This window comes from Notothenia rossii, assembly GCF_949606895.1.
Source record: "Notothenia rossii genome assembly, chromosome: 2".
In the NCBI taxonomy this organism is placed as follows: domain Eukaryota; kingdom Metazoa; phylum Chordata; class Actinopteri; order Perciformes; family Nototheniidae; genus Notothenia; species Notothenia rossii.
Genome location: NC_136904.1, coordinates 28,368,867 through 28,391,078, shown reverse-complemented (window position 1 = coordinate 28,391,078; position 22,212 = coordinate 28,368,867). Strand labels below are relative to the sequence as shown.

Below are 22,212 nucleotides of genomic sequence, written 5' to 3'. Positions count from 1 at the left end.
TGACGTGAATGGAATGCATTGGTTTAATGACACCTGCTAGTTTGAGATGCATGACGTCGTAATCTATCGCGAGGCACACCACGGAAGAAGAACGCAGCACACACGAGGGAGACGACCCCCATCATGCATGTGGTAAGTAGTCCTATCTAGATTAATTAATGTATTGACGAGGTCTACAAATATGAAACATCGTTGATATGAGGTAATATCATACACCTACCGTGAATACCTACCGTTTTTTTGATAAAGCTTATAGTTAGGGCTGATTAGATTCAGCCCCTAGTTTTGCTGATATAGGCTTAGTTTGTCGGGGGACATCTTACTTCTTCCTTCTCTCTGTCTATACCTGTGTACTCTTATGTTCCGATTAACCCAGCTTCCCCAAATGTCTTTCTTTTTGGTGTCTATACTGTATACGCCGGGATCCGGAGTCATGGATGATCCTGCGGTCCTGTGTCATGGATCGCGAGTCCTGGATCTTGAGTCGTGGCTGTGGTCCTGGATCATAAGTCCTGGATGGATATCCTTGTGGATTCATATTCCTATTATACACACATGCATTTCCAAACATTTGGACTACCTATGTTGCAAATGTATTATCTTTTCAATTTACACACGGCATCTATTGCACGTCTGTCCGTCCTGGGAGAGGGATCCCTCCTCTGTTGCTCTCCCTGAGGTTTCTCCCATTTTTCCCTTTAAACTTTGGGTTTTCTCTGGAAGTTTTTCCTTGTACGATGTGAGGGTCGTATTGTCATACTGATATTCTGTACAAACTGTGAAGTCCACTGAGACAAATGTAACATTTGTGATATTGGGCTATATAAATAAACATTGATTGAATATTGACCCGTGAAGTCAGCTAAATTGATGTTAAAGTGTTTCACAACTAGCGGCTAGCTAGCTAGCTTCTTGGCATATCGTGCACGGTGCCTTGCTGCCAAGCACTCTAAAACGCCATATTTCCATTTTTGATCCAAATCAAAAGAAGTCATAGTGCCTGCACGTTATATCAATTAGAAATAATAATACAACACTAGATTTATGTAAGGTCTAGTGGAGCAATAACTTCTGGAATGCATGGGTGTAGTGCTGCCGGAGCGGCACTTCAGAAGCGACACTGTGCGACCAAAACTCACTGAACTAGCAGCCAGGAAAGAGCAACAAACAACTTAGTAAGATACATAAAGAAAAAGTACATCTGTTTACAGGTGGCGCTAGACTTTTTCGCTGGATCTTAACATTTCCGTCAAAATCCAGTGTTACCCGTCGGTCTGTACAACGGGGGGGGGGGGCGCCGTGTTATGCATGCCCACTGCACCTCGCGGGAGCGCGCACAGCGTAAAGCAAAAACTCACAGAAGAATATTCGGTTAACGCGGCCACTGGTTTACAGTAGCCTACTGTTTCACATGGGTGTTGATTTTTCTCTCAAAGTGCACCAGATTGATGCATTTAACTTCAACATTTAAACATAATTCACATTCGGCATTTACATACTAATTTAGTCTAGCAATTCAAATAATAGTTTCTAGCCCAAATTATATTGCACTTGGAGTTGGCATGCTACTGCAGATTAACCATGTCTGTTATTAGGGATGCACCGAATATTCGGCCGCCGAATATTATCGGCCGGAAATGGTTAAAAACGCCCTTTCCGCTTTCGGCCGAAAGGGTTCTAGCACCGAAAAAATATCACCGAATGTCAGAGAACAGGGTTACGTTGGTAAGCTAACGTGTTGTTGTGATGACGTAATCAAAACGCGGCGACAAGCACGGCGCGCGACCATGCTCGCGGCTGGCTCACAGCCAACATGTCTGCCGCTTGGAGATATTTAAAAATATCAGAGAAAGAGGCGCGGATTGCGATTTGTAAAACTTGTTCAGCTGACATTTCTCGAGGGGGTGTAACTGCAAAGACTTTCACCACTTCGGGATTACTCCACCACTTGAAATCAAAACACCCGGACAAATATGCGGAGTAAGATCAAATCACAAGCACTGACAGCGAGAGACTGTTCAGCGCTGCCTCTCATGTGCTTGATGAGAAGAGGAACAGACTTATGGCTGATAAAGCAGAGAAGCTACTGTTCATTAAAAAGAACCTCACACTTTTCCTTAATAAGTAGACAAGGCTGGCTTATCATAAGCTTATCTAGTTCTACATGTCTACTCTATACCCACTTTCCTGAACAATTTTCATTGTGAGTTATAATTCACCATCTCAGGTTATCATTAGGGGGAAATGACAGCAGCACAGTGTTCAATATATTGTACTTTCGGTATCTAAATGATACAATGTTGTTTACATTGCTCATGAGGACAGACCACCTTATTTGCAGATTCTTGAAATTGTAATTTAATTTGTAATTGGTTATATTGATGTGGATTTATCCAGTTTGTACATTTGTATGCATGCACTTATAGGTGCATTTGTTGTTGTTGAAGGCCTGGCTGTTACATTCTTTATTTACACTATTTTGTTGTAGGCCTACTGGCCTAGATGTTTATTTTAAAGCACCTTGGCTTTGTTCTGAATGCACTTTGTTGTAGTTATCCTACAGAGAAAAGAAAATGCACTTGACTTGGAATTAATGTACTGTATGCATTCAAAAGTGCTGAATAAATGTTTTATGGACCCATAATAGTGATTATTATTTAAGCTAAGTTTTGCCATAATCATGTATTTTTCCATAATCAGGTAGCTGAACAACATTGGTAAAAAATGTATGCATTATATATATATATATATATATATATATATATATATATATATATATATATATATTTCTATTAATCATTTTCGGCCATTCGGTTTTCGGCCAACTGTTTCCTATTTTCGGTATCGGTTTCGGCCAAGAATTTCCCATTCGGTGCACCCCTATCTGTTATTCACAGGTGTCCTGGGAACAAACACATTGACATTGCTGGCAGCAGGGCAACCTCTTCTTACTGGTGGTAAGTAATTAGCATCTTTTTTTTTTTTTTATCAAGTTTGAAGTTTTAGCACATTGTAATCTTAAGAACTGCTTGACCTTACATCAGTAAATTACTAAAACATATAGGCGCATATAGGCTATGTTATGGTGGTTGCCATAACATATAATAATACAAATATTTTTCTTTGATTTTCAGATTACAACAGTACATGTGGAACTGCAAAGATTGTGGCACGTCAGTGTCTTCTAGGCGCCTGTTGTTGAAGCATTTCAAACTAAGACATGGCCATTATGGTCGTAATTTTCGATATCCATGCGCCTATGCCACTTGTACATGCACATTTAAGACTTGGAACAATCTTTTAAGTCACATTTACAGAGTCCATGCCAAACAAACGTCACAGCAGCGTATAGAATTATCCACATTTCACTGTCAGTTGTGTGCATGTAATTCAATTGCAACAGAGAAGGAATATTTCATTCATATAAATACACATTTGAGGAGGAATGAAACAGTGACATGTATGTTTCTAGGTTAGGGTTAGTAAGAAAGAGCTCATACAGTCTAAGGATGTATTTTTTTAGGGTCCTTCACAAATCTCATCACTTCAGTCGGGAGACTGAAATGTTCAAACCTCGTGGCAAAGTTGGTTTTCAATGCGTCCATAAATCCAGTCATCACCTCTGTGATTTGTAAACCTGCAGTGCACAGTGTTGGAAAATGGAGCATTTTCCCATGACATAAATCCGCAAAAAAAAGTGTGAGCTTTTTTTAAAACGCATGGAGTCTCTCCACAAGTTGTGTAACCATTTTATCTCTGCCCTGCAGCTCCAAATTGAGTTGGTTCAGATGTTGGAAAATGTCGCTCAAAAAGCAGCGTAAAACTCATCATTCTCTATCAGACACAGAAAGGCGCTGGCTTTTTTATGTTTTGAATTGCGGAGAAATGCCATGATCTCCTCCTTAAGTCCACAAAATCGTTTCAAGACGTTTCCTTTGCTTAGCCATCTAATGTCACTGTGCATGAGCAAATCATTATATTGAGCTGACATGTCTGACAACATCTGGCGGAAAAGGCGGTGCTGTAAACTGGAGTTACAACGAATAAAGTTAATAATCGCCATGACAGAGTCCATTGTGTTTTTTAACTCACCACTCAGTTTTGCGCACAGGAGGCTTTGGTGGATGAGGCAATAAAGCGATCTCAGCTGTGGAGCCACATCTGCCAGCCTAGCGGACAGTCCCTGTGTTCGGCCCGACATCGCAGGGGCCCCATCCGTTACAAGCATGTTAATACGATCCAATCCCAACTTGTGCTCCTTGAAAAACGAAACCACTTTGTGGAACATCACCTCACCGGTCGTGTGTCCATCCAAAGGAATTAATCCAAGTAGATCCTCCCGAAAGCACTCACCATCAAAAAATCTAACATAGAGGCACAGCTGTGCAACATCGCTGCTGTCAGTGGATTCATCAATAGCTAGCGACATAACCTCCGCCTTTCTCAGTTTGTCCAAGAGAATCTCAAAAACGTCCGATGCAAGGGTCTCCACTCTCCTTGATGTTGACGTGTCAGAAATCGGAATGTTCTTAATTGAGTCAATAACGCTTTTTCTGATTTTCTCATCTGCAACCACTTCCTCAATTGATGCAAGCATACACTCTTTGACTGTCTCTGCGTCCGTAAAAGGCCTTTTCTTTTTGCCTAATATCCAGGCCACTCGTAGGGACACTGCGGTAGCTCTCTTGGTCAGTGCAAGCCCGAAACAGGGAACTACGTCTTTGGTCATAGCACGAAGTTAGCCCCAAAATCTTCTGGCGGCGAGCATCAGAGCCCGCTGGAAAATTGGCGTCAAAGTTGGCGTGAGCTGTCTTAAAATGCCTTCTCAAGTTGTACTCTTTACACACCGATAAACACTCATTGCAGATTAAACACACGGGCCTCCCACTGACATTTACACACAAGTACTTCTCTTTCCACTCGCTGTTGAATTGCCGGTTTTCGGTGTCAACCTTTCGTTTTTTTTAACGTAGAAAGAGAAATTTTGATATCCAACTATGCTGACAAGGCTTGATTAATCGTACCATTGGCGCGAAACCGTCGAAGGTGCGCGAGCTTGTAGTGAAGGGCAGCGCGAGCCGCGAGGACGCGCGCAGAGTGACAGGAGTTGACAGGAGTAAATGAGAGGAGTTGCTAGTAGGTGGGTTCGAAACCCGAGCCCGCCAAAGTTTTCAGGCAATGTCTTCCCCTCTATCTCTCAATGTAACACCCTCTCAGGAATAAAGGCACTCTGGCCTAAAAAAAAAAAGTTAAATTATTATTTGTTTTTAATTAAACTTTTATTTTTTATTTTTTAACCAAAGGGCCAGTAAATATCACCCGGGGGCCGGATTTGGCCCGCGGGCCACCAATTGAATAGCCCTGATGTATTATGTACATATTTCATTTAAATTAGAGTAACATAATGTAATTGCGTGGAATTTTGTCACGTAATTAAATCATGTTGGTTTAACAAATCATTTTTTTGAGTGTATTCTCTCAATAAGCAAGTGGAATGTATTTGATATGAAGCACTGACACAACGCTCTACAAAGTGTGGCGAGTGGACAGTATGGAGTCAGATTTGGGTCAATATTCTAGCGCGCAAAACAAGCTACTCACGAGCGGAAAATGTGCTTTTACACGAGCATGAAATGAACCTCGCGCGCAGATTAAACCCCCACGAGCAGAAACAGCCCTCTTGCTCACTCGCGGGAGTGTCAGCCTTGGGCTATAGTGTTTGTAAAAGCATTACACTCCTAGAATTAATGTGTCATTTTTTTATATCAAATTAATTGATAGTTCAGGCATTTATCAAACCTGGCCACTCTGGGCTTCCTGGCAGCTGTCAATCAAAGTCCAGTGGCTCCGCCCCAAAGTGTGAGAAACGTATATTGATTGGGTCATTGACCCAAATCTGACTCCATAATAAGCTTAATATGCTGTTATGTATGTAATTAATTAATTCTAGGAGTGTAATGCTTTTACAAACACTATAGTAATAATATGCATTCATTATGACAATATCATACTATTACTATAGTGAGTGTTATATAGTGTATTCAAAAAACAACTACAGAAACACTATATATTATACTATGGTAGTACTATTTAAAATAATATAGTCTTAATACGGACTTCGAAAAACGCTTTACGTTTTACGCGCAAACAACGTGCGTTTTAAACGGGCGAATAGTGGCACTTTGGGCTTTCCATAGAGGGCTGTCTCGACTCGCGGGGGTTTAATCTGAACGCGAGGGTCATTTAATGCGCGTGTAAAAGCACATTTTACGCTCGTGAGTAGCTTGTTTTGTGCGCTAGAATATTGGCCCAAATCTGACTCCATAGAATAGACCGATTCACGGACTTTCCACATGTTAAAGTGGGGGGTCTACTCTAAACTAATCATTTCAAAAAGTGGGGGGGACATGTCCCACCCTCATATAATGGCTGCGACGCCCATGCTGAACCACATTAATAAACAATGCACCACGGCACTCTGGAGAAAGGTATAAGGTTGGAGAAGTAGTTCTTTAATTTAATCTGGCTTCGTATGATTAAAAACTACCTGACGCAGTTCTCTATTGATGTTGTTGTGAGCGGTGTTGCGGAGAAAATCTGCGACGGTCATAAGAAGGCACGTAAACGGTTACGTCATGACGCAAATGATGACGCAATAATTCACCTTTGAGCCTGAATCTCTAACAATGAGTGGACCAAAGAAAAGTCGACATTGAGTGCCGAGTGTTTAATGAGGAGTGGACACTGGACCGCTAAATATTTTTTCACCTATCTGCTACTGGCCTGGCCCGTCTGTCACATTTTAAAACTCATAGTGGCCCCCGAGCCAGAAAGTTTGCCCACCCCAGCTCTAAATGCTAAGTAAAGGTACTCCAATGCTTCATGACGTTTTCCATCAAGGTCAAGGAATACATCTTCCGGAAAAGACTTAGGACGTGTTATTTTTTAAAATAAACTAGAACAAAGCCTTGGAAATGTGTATGTAGACTTACTTGCACTCAGTTTGAGTTATTAGGACAGTTGTCAATGTGTTTTAGGAACACCTTTTATGAGTAGTCAACATGTCTGATGTGAAAAGTGCCCTATGCCTGCGCCCTGGTCCTATAGCTCACCGTAATTGCATTTTCAACGTTGTTACTCATATGTAGGCTACTCATCCATGACAAGCCAAAATGTCTTCTCTGGAAGAGGTCCATTGACACATTTGTTAAAGGCTGGATTGTACTGAAGAACTCGATAAATGTACATATAACACGACGCTATCACAAGTAGCTATCTTTCAAATGAGTTAGATTTGTTGGATCTGCCAAACTGTGAGTGCTGTTATTGTGAATAAGAAATATACAACTCCACTCTCACTGTAGCTCACAGAGCGGCTGCTGACAGCTGAACTCAGGGTAGCACATTCAGAGAGGAACGTAAAACTTAACTGGGATAATAAGTGATGACCTGATAATTGCTGAATCATTTATAAGTACTTCCTTCATATCTATCTGTTATAATTGAGAGCTATGTAGTAAAAAACTATCACATCACATTCTGATTATCATATTATGACCTTCCATTTTCGTGCCCCCTCAAGTAAAATGAACAACCTGAACTCTGTGAAAGAGGCCATCAATTCAGACAGAACAAGCCGATCCCTTTAGAAAAAAAATGTTTGGAAAGCTTGTCTAGCTTTTCTGAGCGGAGTTTCAGCAGACGATTATTGTTCAACAATCTCATACAGCTATTATTGTTTCGTTAATCAAATGATTTTGTGTTAAAGAGGGCTCAGATTAAGCTGCCGTTAGTGGAGTTTTCAGTTTGAAGTCTCTACTTATGTGTCACAGTAATGAGGAATTGTGTATGCCAGCGTTCCGGGTGATGAGTGTCAACTTTCATTGTGTTATTTTCAAGGGGTTTTAATCAGTGTAAACCATTGTAAAGTTAAAAAATGAGAGGCACAGTCAGTGATTATTGACCTTTCCTTTCTAATAAAGTCCATATTATGATTCAGACACTCAATTGGAGTATAATCATAGTTGGCTCGATTGTATGTGGTGAAGAATATTTGGTTCTCTGTGAATTAAAATCCAATCAAGGTTCACAGATTATTTCACTCTGGAGGTAGAAACTGGGTTCATCGGTTAACCCGAAGGACACTGATCCATCTCAAACCCTTAAAATTATTCTGTGGTGATGAAACAGTGCATGACATTAAGGATTTTGGGAGATGGCCCTGTGGGCCATCTAAGCTAATTTACAGATGGCCCTGAGCCCAATAGAGATTGCCCTGAAAAATGCGCGCGAAGGGTTTGGGGGGCCTCCCCCTAGAACATTTAGATTTTTGCAGGTCTTCTTAGATGCTGTCTGGTAGAGATGTCCCGATCCGATCACGTGATCGGGGATCGGAGCCGATCACGTGATTTTCAAAAGATCGGAATCGGGAGGAAAAAAATCGGGGATCGGGTTTTTTTTAATTTATTTTTTATTCAATGTTACAAAACAAAAATGACCATGTTCAAGTCTTAAAGTCATCCTGAGGCCTTAGTTTTGGTTTCAAATTACAGAACATCATGTATGTGTTGCTTCTTTGGGGCTTGTTTTCATAGACCTGGTTGCTTATTTCTCTCAAATCTGGCAACAGAGTGGGCAGGGCGCAGTGTCTAATTGTAGCAGTATGCTAACGAGTACTGAAAGCTTTATTTTGTTTTGATCCAATGCTGCACAACTGAACTGATACAATGCTGCTGTGAAAGAAAGAAGCTGTATCCATGTTGGATAGAATATCCAATTTAAATTAAAAAAATAACCTTAAGTAGACCCTCCAGAAAAACGCGGGCAAAAATCCTTGATTATGCGGGCTAAATTCCTTGATTATGCGGGCTAAAATCCTTGATTATGCGATTAAACATGCGGGGTTTTATGTGATTTTATGCGGTGAAACTGCGGGAAGTTGCGAAATATGCGGAAAGTTGCGAAATATGCTAAATATGTGGGAAAAAATGATCGATTTTTAAAAAAATATTGGGCTGTCTTATTTATTCTCTCTCACACACAACCTGCCACTAACTTTAAACCCCTTTACTATTCAATTAAACACATTCAATGTTTATTTATTGTAAAAGCAATTGGGCTATTTTAATCTCACGCACACATACAAACACACACACACACACACACACACACTTCTCCGCCTCATTCTGTTTTCATTTACTCGTTCGTTATATGCAGCTTCAATCTTGTAGGCTACTCACCTCGTTTCTTGTAGCCCTCGAAAGGGTTTTGGAGGTTGATGCCTCGTGAACGTGAGTTGTTTGGCTTTCTTGTCCGCAGCAGCAGAAAGCATTTTCGAATGTTTGAATGAATCAAAGCGGGTCGTCACCGTCGATTTTCTCTTATGCTCCAACACACAGTTGCACGGGGTGCAGAATAGTTTCCCCCCACTTTTTGCCCGGTCTTCAGTAGAAATGTTCGTCGGTAAATGAGATGGATTAGATATTTTCATTTTGGTGTTTTCTCTATCGTGTGAGCTCCACACGTTCACTCTACTGTATACAGTGTTGTTTACATTCTGTGATGCGCGAGCTGATGACTTCACGTCAAGACGAGTTAACTTTTTTTTTTCTCAACTTTGTGTGGAAAAATGCGGGGATTATGCAGCCTTTTGATAAATATGCGGCCTTTTAGAAATCTGCGCCATTTTGCTGATTATGCGGTAAATTCTGCGATCGCAGAATCACGTTTTTCTGGAGGGTCTACTTAAGGGACAACTTGAATGCTTTTTTTTCTCTTAATGCATTGCATAAAGATCGGATTGGGAAAAATCGGTATCGGCAAATTGTCAAAATCAAATGATCGGAAACGGATCGGGAGCAAAAAAAGGTGATCGGGACATCCCTACTGTCTGGTGCATTCTATAGACTGAATTATAAATTGAACCACCACAATATTACAATTTCAATTGTATTCTTCATTTCACTTGTTTGTGTTTGCTCGCTTGCATGCCCTGCATAGTTATAATAAATACTTAAGTTGTTGGTCAAGACACTTTCCATCTGATGAAGGCAAATGCCTTCCCAGATGTAAAAAAGTAGAAAACATTACATGCAGTTATAACTGCCAAAACAAACATTATTTACGCTATTATGGCCCCTGTTAAAAATGTTTGTAATGTTATCTACTGTAAATTGGTCGAAGGAATGCCTCCTCATCCGGAAGCTGACCGAGCAGACCCGAGAAGCCGAGTGCATCCGCGAAGAACACACAATAGGCTTGTTTGAGACGCGTTGCGGCTCGCCTCGAAAGTAGACGAGAATAGCCGATCGCAGCCGGGGGAGGTCTCAAAAAGCTCGCCTGAAGTCGGACAGCTCCGAGTCGGCTTCTTCTTCTTCTTCTACTTCTTCGCCTTCTTCTTCTTCTTCTTCTTCTCTCGGCTTTTTGGCGGGTTGCAAACCACTTTAAGGTTCATACCGCCACCTCCGGAGTCGGCTTGACTCGGTTTGCATTTATAAAGAATGCACACATGTGTTTAATCGTTAATGTCAGATATGTACTAAGTAAATACATTTGTTCCTGCTCAAGATTAGATTCAACTTTATTGTTATTGCACATATTACAGGTACTGAGACAACGAAATGCAGTTTAGCTTCCAACCAGGAGTGCAACAAGCAGTAAAGTGAAAAGTAATGTACACAATCTACAGGATAAAATATAGAATGAATTGAATGATGAATAAACAGTGAGGGGTATGAATACACTAGATATACACAGCAGCCTGTGAGCAGTATGAACAGTGTGTATGAATATGCTAAGATATATAAAGTATGAAAACGGTAAGCAGTGCAAGTATAGTATAACATATATAGATATTAATTTCATGATGATAAACATTGTGGAACAATGATGAAAAATGTGAATGGAAGTGGCGACGTAAAACTGACACAAAACAACAACAAACTTTTGCCGAGCCAATTGGAGAGTTTCATCAGCAGCACGGGGTAAAAACCACCAATGAGCGCTCAGCTCGAGATACCAGCGAGTCGTTTCCCATCAAGCATTTCGCCTCCGCAGCCCGTGGAGAGGAACTGCGGCGCCTCGCCGCGCCTCGCTCTCAAGGCTGCGGGCGTCTTTGTTTCAACGTCTCATGTGAGCGAGCCTCCAGAGCAAGTCGGACAAAAGGACTAACTATCATGCAACGCACGAGCAAGACGTTGATCGAAATTGCGCAGGTCTGCGCAGGTCTCGCTTGTCTCAAACAAGCCTAATGGCGACGTCAGAGTTCAAAAAATGCTTTCAACGCTTCGCCCATTCACTTGAATGGGGTGTTGAATCTTCGCCGAACTGCATTGTGGGGAGCATGGCATGGCTTTGCAAGCATCACGAGCATCTATCGGCATCAAAAGTTGAACAATGTTCAATTTTGAGGCTCGATGCTTGGCATCAGCCAATGAAATCCCGTTTATGCAAATCCCGCCAGTGCAAGCGCAGCCAATCAAACCGCGTGCAAGCTGGGAGAGCCAGACCGCAGTTCATTTCCTCATATTCCAAACGAGATATTACGGTAGCAAATCACCCGGTTCTTTACGACCGGAACTATTTACCGTGATACAAACCGGAAGAACCAGGCATGGAGGGAGGTGGCAGAGACAGTGGGTGAAACTGGTCGTTTTTTCGCCTGTTTGGAGAGTTTATATCCAGTTTACTTCGTTTTAACATTGCTATTGCTTTGTATGTCGGGGGCGGGAGATTCATGTGATTGGTTGCTCGCAAAAAATCGCCAAGCTTCAGACACGCCCAGCTCCAAGATTTTTTCATGCCTGTAGTGTAGACGGGCCGTAACACTTAATGTGGAGAAGGAGATGTGCTGTATGGGTTGATTGTGCGTTGATCTGTTGCTAATGCCTCGGGGTTCCGGTGGGCATGTAAACAAATGCATTATGCTGCGCTATACTTTGTGGCCTCACCCAGTTGCATAGCGACACTTATTGTTTAGGTCACGGTGTCTTTTAATAAGCAGGTAGTCATATCATTAGCTAGAACTAGCTGGATCTGATCGATATGGACATAAACGCGAGTGAAGTCTAATCTGACGGGAGAGAGAGATCAGCTGCTGCTGACGAGTCGACACACAGCTCTGCATGATCACATGCAGCGGTGAGCGGAACAAAACACACACTTCAGGTTAGAATATCACACGTAGCTATTTTAATTACCTCTCAAACTACCTAAACTAGTTATAGATATTTAGTTTTACTGTCGGGTCACTCATTACTGGATCCGCGAGCTGCATGATACTGGTATAATAGATTGCCCGATCGGGCAACCAGCAGGTGAGGCTTCATGGCTCGAGCTAAATACTAGATGGCCCCGGGCCATCGGGCAGTCCTTAATGTCGAGCCCTGTGAAACATTCTTGTTTGTGCTTCCCTTTTGCATCATGACACTCACAACAAATACAAAATCCATGTTAAGCCCCATTTCTGGCTTTTGGTGAAAAACTCCTTGAGAGTGACAACTACACTGATCTCCTTCCACTACCTGAATTAGAGACACAACTCACAAAGTCGAGAGATGGCCTGACATTTAGTCATTTTCTGCCAGTTTGAAAAGGTCATCCGTCCATGCTGTTTTATCAGCTCAGCATGGGCTCACTGTTTGGCTGCAGGAACAAGACAAGAGGATGAGGAGGTGAGGAAGCAAACACATAGGTATGTTTTATTGATCAAGCACAAGACGGGAGAAAGCCGGTAAACATGAGTATGAATAATGCATCAGGTGGGTGGAAAGGAAACAGAGATGTGCTGTAAGGTGAATTCGAGAGGCAACCGTGAGGCGAGAGGCAATGTTCGGGTTTGGAAAGTGTTTGTTGCCTGAGTTGTTAGTCAACCACATTTCCAGACTATTGGAGTCAACAAGGCATCTTATACTTGTGTTTGATTTGGTACACACACTTGTGAGAGGTGTGCAGCCTTTTGCATGTCTGATTTCGGGTTAATGGTTGTGTCACTCTTGATAAATCGCATTTCTTCCCCCCCCCCCAGGGTACTTCACTTTGACTGTGGACTGATTATGAGATAATGGGCCCCTGGGTGCAAACATAAATGCCCCCTGTCACAACTGTTTAATAGCAATACACCCAGACTGGAAGCTGTGCAAAAATACTCCCAACCACAACATGTCCGATGCCAAATGTAATTTGGAGTCAGTTTAAGGTAGTTATGATTCACTTTATAGTTGTTTTGTGTCAGTTTTTAGTTGTTCTGTGCCTCTTTCAGGCAGATATGAATCCTTGTAGTTGTTTTGCGTTTACTGGTGGTCATTTTGTGTTTCTGTCTGGATATTTTGTTCCATTTATTGGTCATTTTGTGGAACTTTGCATTTCTTTGTGGTCATTCGGTGTCACTTTGTCTTAATTTTGTGGGCCCCTGGGGTCATTTCGCCTCACATTGTGGTTGCTTTCTGTGTGTCAAAAAGGTATTTATTTTGTCATACTGCCTGTGCTCCAGCACCTCTTTTCACCCTCTGTCTGAAACCAGAGCCCAATCTGCTCTGATTGGTTAGCTGGCCGGCTCTGTTGTGATCAACTGCTTAGACATGTCCCAATCCTTAGCCTATCACGTACAATTTGTTGGAGCACTAGCCAATAGGAGAGTGTTACATAGTCATGTCACTCTATTACAGAAGTAAAAAAAGGAGTTTAATGGAGGCGTTTCAGGCATGGGGGGGGGTTTGTGGGAATTAAAAACTCAGTCTGAAGGGAAATTGGGGATTTTAAAGACCATTTACATGCACAAAAAACCTGTATCACACACAACAGGAAAGGAAGGACCCCCAAAACCATAATACAAGTAGGGCCACTTTAATCTAGACCAGTGTCTTTTTGACTTCTATATGTACTCTATAAAAAAATCCAACATGTTTTAAGGGTCACATCAACCATTCAAGGCTAATTTTCACCCTCAGAATAGCTGGTTTTCCAGATAATAGCTGCTGCACTTGAATAACAGTTTCAGAACCATTAGATGCTGACACATGCACATGCAGTTTATGCTACTGTGCTGTGTAACACTTGTGCACATTTGTTCATGCTTCTTTAGTTGACTAGAAAAAAACTTACAGTGGGTCCATTTTGTGTTATGAGATTTTAATGAGTCTTTCCTTGCTGTCAATGAAAGCCTGGCGGCGTGATTTGTCATTTTCATTTATCGTTTTATTTTATTGTCTCATAATGCCGGCTCAGTGAAGCCTTTTGAGACTCTAACTGAACTGGGCTGTACACATGAACTTGACTTATTTCTTAATAAGAACACTACAGAGCCGCATGAACACAGAGGTGTTAAAATCCATGACCTATAACACCCCAAATCAATGTGTGAAAAGACGATGATATTTGTTTTTGTGAGTTAACTCAGTCCATCTTGGAGTTTTCAAACTTTATCGCATAATGTGGAATTTAATAGGCATCAACAATACAGATGGGGGGATATTACTGTTGCAGGTCAAAAGGTCCAGACCATCAGTCAGACTTGTCATAATTTCTGATTGGCTGGGCGAATTGCAAACCACGACCCGTAAAACTCGCATTAGCATTATTAGCCCAGCGCACCAACGGAGAGAGACTAACTTATGGCAACACAAAAGAAAACATGGGAGCGGTGGAGTGATGAGGAGGTGTCAGCGCTTCTGGCGATTTACTTGGAAGGTTTCAGTAGAAGCTACTGGGGGTCTACCAAGTCCCCAAACTCCGGGGGACTTCCGGCCGGGGACTTCGGGTGGCCGGCAAAGTCCCTCCCTTTCCAGTGGACCTCATAGGACCTTATTTCGGAAAAATTATGGAATGAAGTTAATGGCGAGTGAAAACGTATCTTTCGATGCCATTTGAAATGTGCCATGAATTACACATATGATGGTTGTCAATCTTAAAAAATATTTTCCATGTAAAAAAAGTCGTAAAACTGTTGAAATATAAGACTATGAAAAATACGCAACTAGAAAGACTACAGATTCCAGAGTCGCGTAAGTCATGTCCTGATGTCATAATTGTTTTCCTCCACTAAATATAAGAGATAGCTAAGCTAAGATAACTTTAACAAGATGCCTTTGTGCTTAGTAGGCTACCAGGTTGTTATCATACCAGCAATGGGTCTTGCTCGTTCTTTCGCTTCCCGTCTGATGAAAGGACCAGGAGTGCTGGAACAACTTAGCTAACTAGCTAGTAGCAAGCACGTTAGTTAGCATTACAGCCTGAGCCTTGTCATTTTTATTAGCCTTAACATGAAGAAACATTAAGTAACCCAAAATGTTAAACAGTCAGAGTAGTAGTCATATTTCGTGAACCCTTTGAATAGTACTGTCACACCGGTGTGATCATTCTATAATACACCGTTTAAGCCCGGATCACCCCGGGGGAGAAATGCTAACGTACATTAGCATCGGCGATCTTTTCTACTTCATTCTATCTGCACAAATGGTTAATATTGAACATTAAAAAGTTCAGGCAGTTCAGGCAGAATTGAAGGAAGGCAGGCAGCTTTGCATGACATTCTTCTGGACGTGTTTCATTGTTGTGATAGTGAGGGTAGACAATATCCTTTTTGGAAAGACAGTAGTGATGGCCATCTGGTGACCTGTGTTGTTGTGCGAGACCAGAGATGTAGTTCATTGAGCGGTTTCACACAAAAAAAGTCCTACTTCACAGTTTTACGGCAAAATTATCGCTTCTGAAGCAACTGACTCGGAGGTACATGTGCTAGCAAGCAAGCCTCCTCGACATTGAGAAACACCCAAGTACCCAAGGTCCCATGGAGGTCCACCGGAAAGGGAGGGACTTCGCCTCTCTTTACGCCGTGAAGATGTTTGCGGCCTGCCAGTAAACCCAAAGCAGAAGAAGAAGAAGAAGAAGAAGAAGAAGAAGAAGAAGAAGTGACGTCAGCGGCTCCCTCTGGGACTTATTCCGGTGTGAACGCGATATACTAGATAGTTCCAGGAAATAAAAGTTTCGGCAACTATTCCTGGGAAAAGTACTTGGTGTGAAAGCGCGTCAACTAACAACAGAAACCAGATAGCAGGAAAGATACTTATTACTTTGCTTGGGCAGAGTCATTTCTGGCTGCCTGGACAGGAAATACAGTTTGACAGTTTTTTAGTGTACGGACAAAGTCTTTACCAAACTGAGTGTCAAAGGCCTGTCCAGACAATATTTATTCTGTTGCCTCTTTCTCCCCCCATGCAGACCCTTTCTGTCATTTCACATCTAGCCTCTGAGCTCCATTTCTATCACCTAACCTTCCACTTACTCACCTGCTTCCAATTTCCTGCTCAGCATAGCAGTATTTTTACCAGGCCATCTCCTCTTATTCTCAGCCACATTGCTATAGGTTGCATTCATTCTTGCTTTACAGCCTTTGTTTCTGCCTGCTTGACCCTTTGTCTGAAATTGATTGATGATTCCTCTCCAGCATCCCATTCTTCTGGTTATGTTTTCCAGTTTTGACCGATTACCGTGTCATACTTTGAAGGTCAAACTTGTTGCATTTCTGAGCCAGTACACTGTGCCTCTTTTGGAACAACACTCTACTCACCACACAACATAGTAGGTTAGTAAATTAGATGTTTTTATATATAGACCACCCTCAGAATCCAGCCTCTTCGACGTAAGACCAGAGATGCGGGCATGGCTACACGACACCGAGTTGGACCTCTGATGTTACACAAAAGAAGAAGATGTTTTTATTTTCCATGAGTCAAAATAGATCCTGGCATAGCCCCACCTGCAGGCTGATCTTTGAAATTAAATAGGGGGGTTATAAAACGTTGCCACATATTTGAAGGTTCCAGGCATGTTGGTCTCATAGGTCCAACTGGTTTGAAAAAAAAGGTAGCACAGGGAGAAGAACATCGTAGTAAATGCTGAAAGAGTTCCAGCACCAGCAGTACTTGGACCTCAATCTGCAGCTAAAGACACCTCTTAAGGCATTTCCCCCGTTGAGCTGTTAAATCAAAGTGTGTCTCTGGTGTACTTAAAGGCTGGATTATAGTTGACGCCCAAGGTAAGGAAGGAAGGAAAAAAGGAATTGAAGGAGTCGCCAAAGAGCCAGAGGGGGGTTCAAAGCCTGCAGATGAATCTTTGTCATTGGAGCTGTGATGGGTGCTGGGAGGGAAATCGCCCCGGGCCAGTCTGCAGGATCCCGTTACTTGTTCATTTTAAATTTCTCCGGAAGAGCATTTTTTCATTGTAGACTGTGTTATTCTTGTGTCCTATATAAATCCACTCAGTGAAAAAGCCACATAGGGCAGAGAGTCACAAAGCAGTTCCCTTTCCCTTTTAGATTTATCTAATTAATTCCTGTTTAGTTAAGTGCTTCCTCATCTTTTTAATGACTCCAGAATGTCTAGGCTGAGGCAATATATAAATCATTTGAAATGCCAGCTACCGTAGAATTTCCTGTGTTCCTCATTGAGGGTTTAGGGCATGAATACAGCAGGATTACACGTGAAACCCTTCCTGTTGAGGAATGACAAGATGACGCATGCTGTTTAGTGGAGCCAGAACATTTAATACACCATCGCAGGAGACATGCACTTGCAGCACTTCAATCAGTCCCCAACTGTAGCTCTCATTTTGAAAACACATACAAACCATGAAATAATTTAGAACAAAACACTTATTAAAAAAAAAAGGAGGGTTACAATTTTTTATACATGTTCATATTACTGCTTCATAAAATGTATCACAAAAATTAGCTTTTTGACACAGAGCAAACCATAGGAACCGACTCAGATAAAACACTGACACTGTGCGTCTTGATAGTTAGCAGAAAAACTGTGAAATGGTGACACCCGAGAGGGAATGTCACAGAGAGGACAAGGGAAGAAGAGTCTTTCGAGGGAGGAGGAAGAGGAGGAGGACGAGGAGGAGGAGGTGAAGGGGATCTATATTTGTCCCTCTCTGATGAGAAACAATCCAAGTGTGCTGAAGAGCGAGGGATGGGTCGATCGTTAGGCATAGAAGGTCTCTACTTTCACTGCCTGGCAGAACATCGTCATGGAGAAGACCAGGCCCAGGATCTGCACAAATACAAATCACCCATTAAAACCTGCCGTTAATGGCTTCAGATGTGTAGTCAGTGAAATGTTAGGCATAATACATGTTTTTACAATAAACTTCAAAAACATTTTACCCATATCTAAAATCTCATTACATTTATTTCTTGAATGATAAAAAGAAAAGCATCCACAACAGGATCCAATCTGTGCAATATTCATTTCGTTTATCGCACAGATTGGAGTTTGTGGACACACTTCTGTTTTTCTAATAAAACTAAAAGGGTTTTCCTCTATCTCAGTGAAATGCACAATCACTTTTTCAATTTGAATGCCACTCCGTTGTTCCTACTTTTTCTTATTTTTTACCAGATGACTATCTAAATGCCAAGTAAGTCAACATTTGTGTTGAACAAAATATAGATTTTAAAGTTTTACAGTCATTTTCACTGTTGACATCAGATGGCCCATTTCCTACGTTTTTTTAGTTCATCATTAACTAAATGTGCGCAAAAAAGAATAGGCACCACAAAAGATAAAAAATACACATAAACATCCAAACATAACATTAGTTATAAGAGCAATAATATATTGAAAATAAAATGTTCTGCACATAACTATGCAGTATGTACGGGAGTGTGAGAATGCATCCACATTAAGCTGGTGACATTTGAGCATCTTGTATCTCTCTGTGTCAGTCTTCCAATGAAACTAAAACTGAATTTTTCTCACCCCAAAAATAAGCATAACCAAAATGGCCTCCAGAGTGTACATCCTAACATTCAAGCTTATGTTTCCATGGAGTAAACTGAAGAGCTTTAGCAAAACTGTGAGAAAAAAAACTGCTTTGTGTGCCGGAAGGGTTTAGAGGACAACTTTAAGTCCCCTCCAACTTTATCTGCCATCATTCATTTGAAATGTCAATAGAGCCAAATACACAGCTGTGGTATTAAAGTAACACGACCAAATCATTGTTAATCTGGCCGCCTGTTGTGCAGTAGAACAAAATGTTAGAGAAAAATAAGAACAGATTTACTCTTTTTTTTTGTTTATGTGTGTAACTGTTCATTGAGAAAAACAGTATGGAAACACATTTACTGTATTTGTAGACACAAATCATTTTCATGCATAAATATTGTTTTAAAATTCAGATGGCTTAATGTAGAAGTAGTCTGAGTATGTGTTTCCATTGATGGATGAAATAAGATGCTCTCGCATTCATATTAACTATTTCCATGTGTTACAAATCATGGATGTAACGGCTGTAAACTATCGATTTGTTGTTATCTAAAACTATCCCTTTTTTCCATTTCTATATAAACACATTGTGACATTTATTTTAAATCTGTTTTGGAGGACTTTGAAAAAGCTGTGCTCGACCAAACTCCTTAATGCAAAACACACAATTAATAATAATCAAAGCTAATGAATGGTAAAAACAGAAAGACATGACTGTCATTGAGTAATGTCTGTTATCAGCTCCTCTAAAGTTGGCTAACATTGAACATCATGAACTACTAGTCAGATTTGATGAGGTAGCAGGTCTGCAGCAGCTGAAGGTGATTTCGTAGAGTTACATTAACACATGTTTGCTTTTCTTTCCTGTACATAAAGCATACGTGAGTCAGCCGGCAAACATCTCAGATATTGGGGTGAAGTGGCAAAGATTGTTTCTTTTTCTCATTTTCCTTTTGCTGTACAGATTTTGAAGAAGGGCACAGAGGATCTAACCGTTGACTGAAAAGGAGCCTGCAGCCTCACAGGATCCTCTTGTGATTGATGCTTTGAAGAACAGAGTATTTCTCCTCTCAGCTTCTGTAAACGCATCACGTACCACTTGGCTGAAAGGAGAAATACATTGTTCTTACGGAAAGTCAAATCCTCCTATGTGGTCCACAGCGGAAACACAAGAGGCTTACAAGTCCAGATAAATCCTCTGTTCAGCTTTTAATGCAGAGGACGATGCGACTATTAGGTTTATTCATCACAAAGAAAAAGCCTCTGTCTCAGGCTGCAGATAGCAAGCACCCAGTTAATGACTGCTGAAAAAATAACTTGCACAACTTAAAAGCTGTAATTACCTGAGTAAGTGCTGTGCATAGAGCAAAGATCCAAAGAGCCACCAGGTTCTCATTAAGCCAGTCCTTTACCCTCTCGTAGCACGGCTGTGGAGACAAACACAAACAGCATTAGCACCAAAAAAACCACACAAAATGTAAGCATTTAGATATTCAGAGCTATATGATACATTAAAGCAATTATTCTCATACTTTAGCTTTGTTATTAAATGTTCTTTGGCTAAAATATTCCCAGTAGCAAAACCTTTATCTTCCTTCTCCTCCTCTGACCTAATATTCTTTGGGTAAACTTTCTAATTCTCAAGCAACTCTCCACTGTCCTTGTTTCCCCTGAGTTGTGCACTGCACACAGGAGTAATGTGGATAGAGGAGCAGCCATCCACCATAGATGTCATTTAGACATGGGAATAGGCTGAATTTTTCATGTCTGGCATTGCTTGAATGTATCTTGAAGGCAGCTTGACACAAAACCCTTTCATTTCTTCACCTTTTCTTTTGTCATAACCTAGAATATATTTCAAAATCACTTTTCAAGCTCTGGGAAAATGTCCTCGAGCAGTATAGGGCCCCAAAAAGAAGAAAGGAAAGATAACTATCATTAATAGAGAAAATAGCGAAAGACCTTTCTGGGTCAGGGATGTGAGCAAGTAATGAGAAGGGAATGAATGCTGAAAGAAAAGAAAGCTTTCTAAGAACAGTTGAAGGTGACATTAAAGCAGATGGGAGGGACAATTTCCAGGTGGCACATGGCTCCTTCACCTCTTCAGAAGACATTTAAAAGTGTGTTTGATTATGTAACATTAGAGCAAAGACTGTCTGACATACTGTAAAAAAGGAAAAAGGTGCTATAATAACAGTCTACACCGCTGCTCTAAATGAATTATTCATTTCTACAGACATGCCTTCCCGATTGTGCTTGTTTAAAAATCCCCTTACATCAAGAAGCTGAGTCAGAGCAGGTGAAACCGAAAACTACTCTAAATTTCACTGCTGCCTGAGACATCAGGGAAGAACAAAATATATGTTTTCCATAACACAAGAGGAAATAATTCTCTGCTGGATCAATATGGAAAGTCTTGCAGTCGGCCAAAAATGTGTTGAGCTTCAGTGTTATTTATTAAACCGCAGCTAAACTGCAACCTGGACCACAGAACTGCACCTGAAAATAAATAAATTCATATTTTTATTGTACGCCGTCCACTGCAGACTCCTATGAAACCATAAAAACAAACAAATGAACCTGAACCTACTGGACCAATCCCAACACAGGGAGTGTTGAAGAGTGCAACTTTAAAACTCTGGATGCAGCTCCAGTGGGGGGCTCTCGGTGGTCCGTGCTGACACAGCAGTCTCTGTCCCGGTCTTTATGTGATTTCTCATCAGCACTCCCTTGCCTGGACCTGCTTCACCTCCCTCTCTGCCCTCCTCCTCCTCTGTGATAAGAAGATGTTCTGCTCTGCGTAGGAGGCTCACTTTAAAGCTCGGAAAACTCAGTAGGTGTATAATTGGGCTTAAATTATTTTGTGACACAGACCGTAACAAATTATCATTAATAATATAAACCATGCCTCTCAAAACATCCCTAATTGCTGTTTTATGGAACATAAGGTTTATTTAGGCTCAGAAAACGAACTGGTTGGAGTTAATGACAGTTCAAGGTCATGGTTAAAGAGTAACAAAAGGTAGGTTCACTTTCTCAAACAAATGTGAGATTTCTTCCAGTCACAACTCTTTTGGTTCAAGTTGCCCCTTTGTTTGAGTATGGCTTGGTATCTAAGTTAGTGAAATAACCCAGTACCTATTATCAATGACGTTTGTCCAGTCAACATTAGAACGTTTTCAAACTAAAGTCTAGAAAAAACACCCCTATTTCTATTTAGAGTTTTGCACAAAGCCAATCACTGCAAGTGTTATTTGATTGCAGCTTGGTTGATTCACTTTTGCAGCAGCTGCAATCCCTGGTCTGTAGAAAAAAAAGTATCAGTTCAAGTACTCTCTCTGTATCAGTATCACTTTGATAGGACTAGTACCGTGCTGTCATTACAATTTTATTAACAGAAAGAAGCACGATGATGTTTCAGTATAGAGCTGCAGTGGAGGCAGACAAT

At 41.2% G+C, this 22,212-nt stretch overlaps 1 protein-coding gene across 3 annotated transcripts in view; it reads right to left on the bottom strand.

Annotated features, from left to right (window-relative positions):
* Window positions 1–17,518: 17,518 nt before the first annotated feature.
* The window catches only part of tspan4a (tetraspanin 4a), a 136,136-nt gene continuing 131,442 nt past the window's right edge, over window positions 17,519–22,212 (bottom strand). For all 3 annotated transcript variants that reach the window (XM_079663497.1, XM_079663498.1, XM_079663496.1), the window contains 2 exons: window positions 20,108–20,191; window positions 17,519–18,050 (listed from right to left, as the gene is read on the bottom strand). In XM_079663497.1, the coding sequence (XP_079519623.1) occupies window positions 17,982–18,050; window positions 20,108–20,191 (153 nt within the window). In that variant the 3' untranslated portion in view covers window positions 17,519–17,981. The remainder of the gene's footprint in view (window positions 18,051–20,107; window positions 20,192–22,212) is intronic.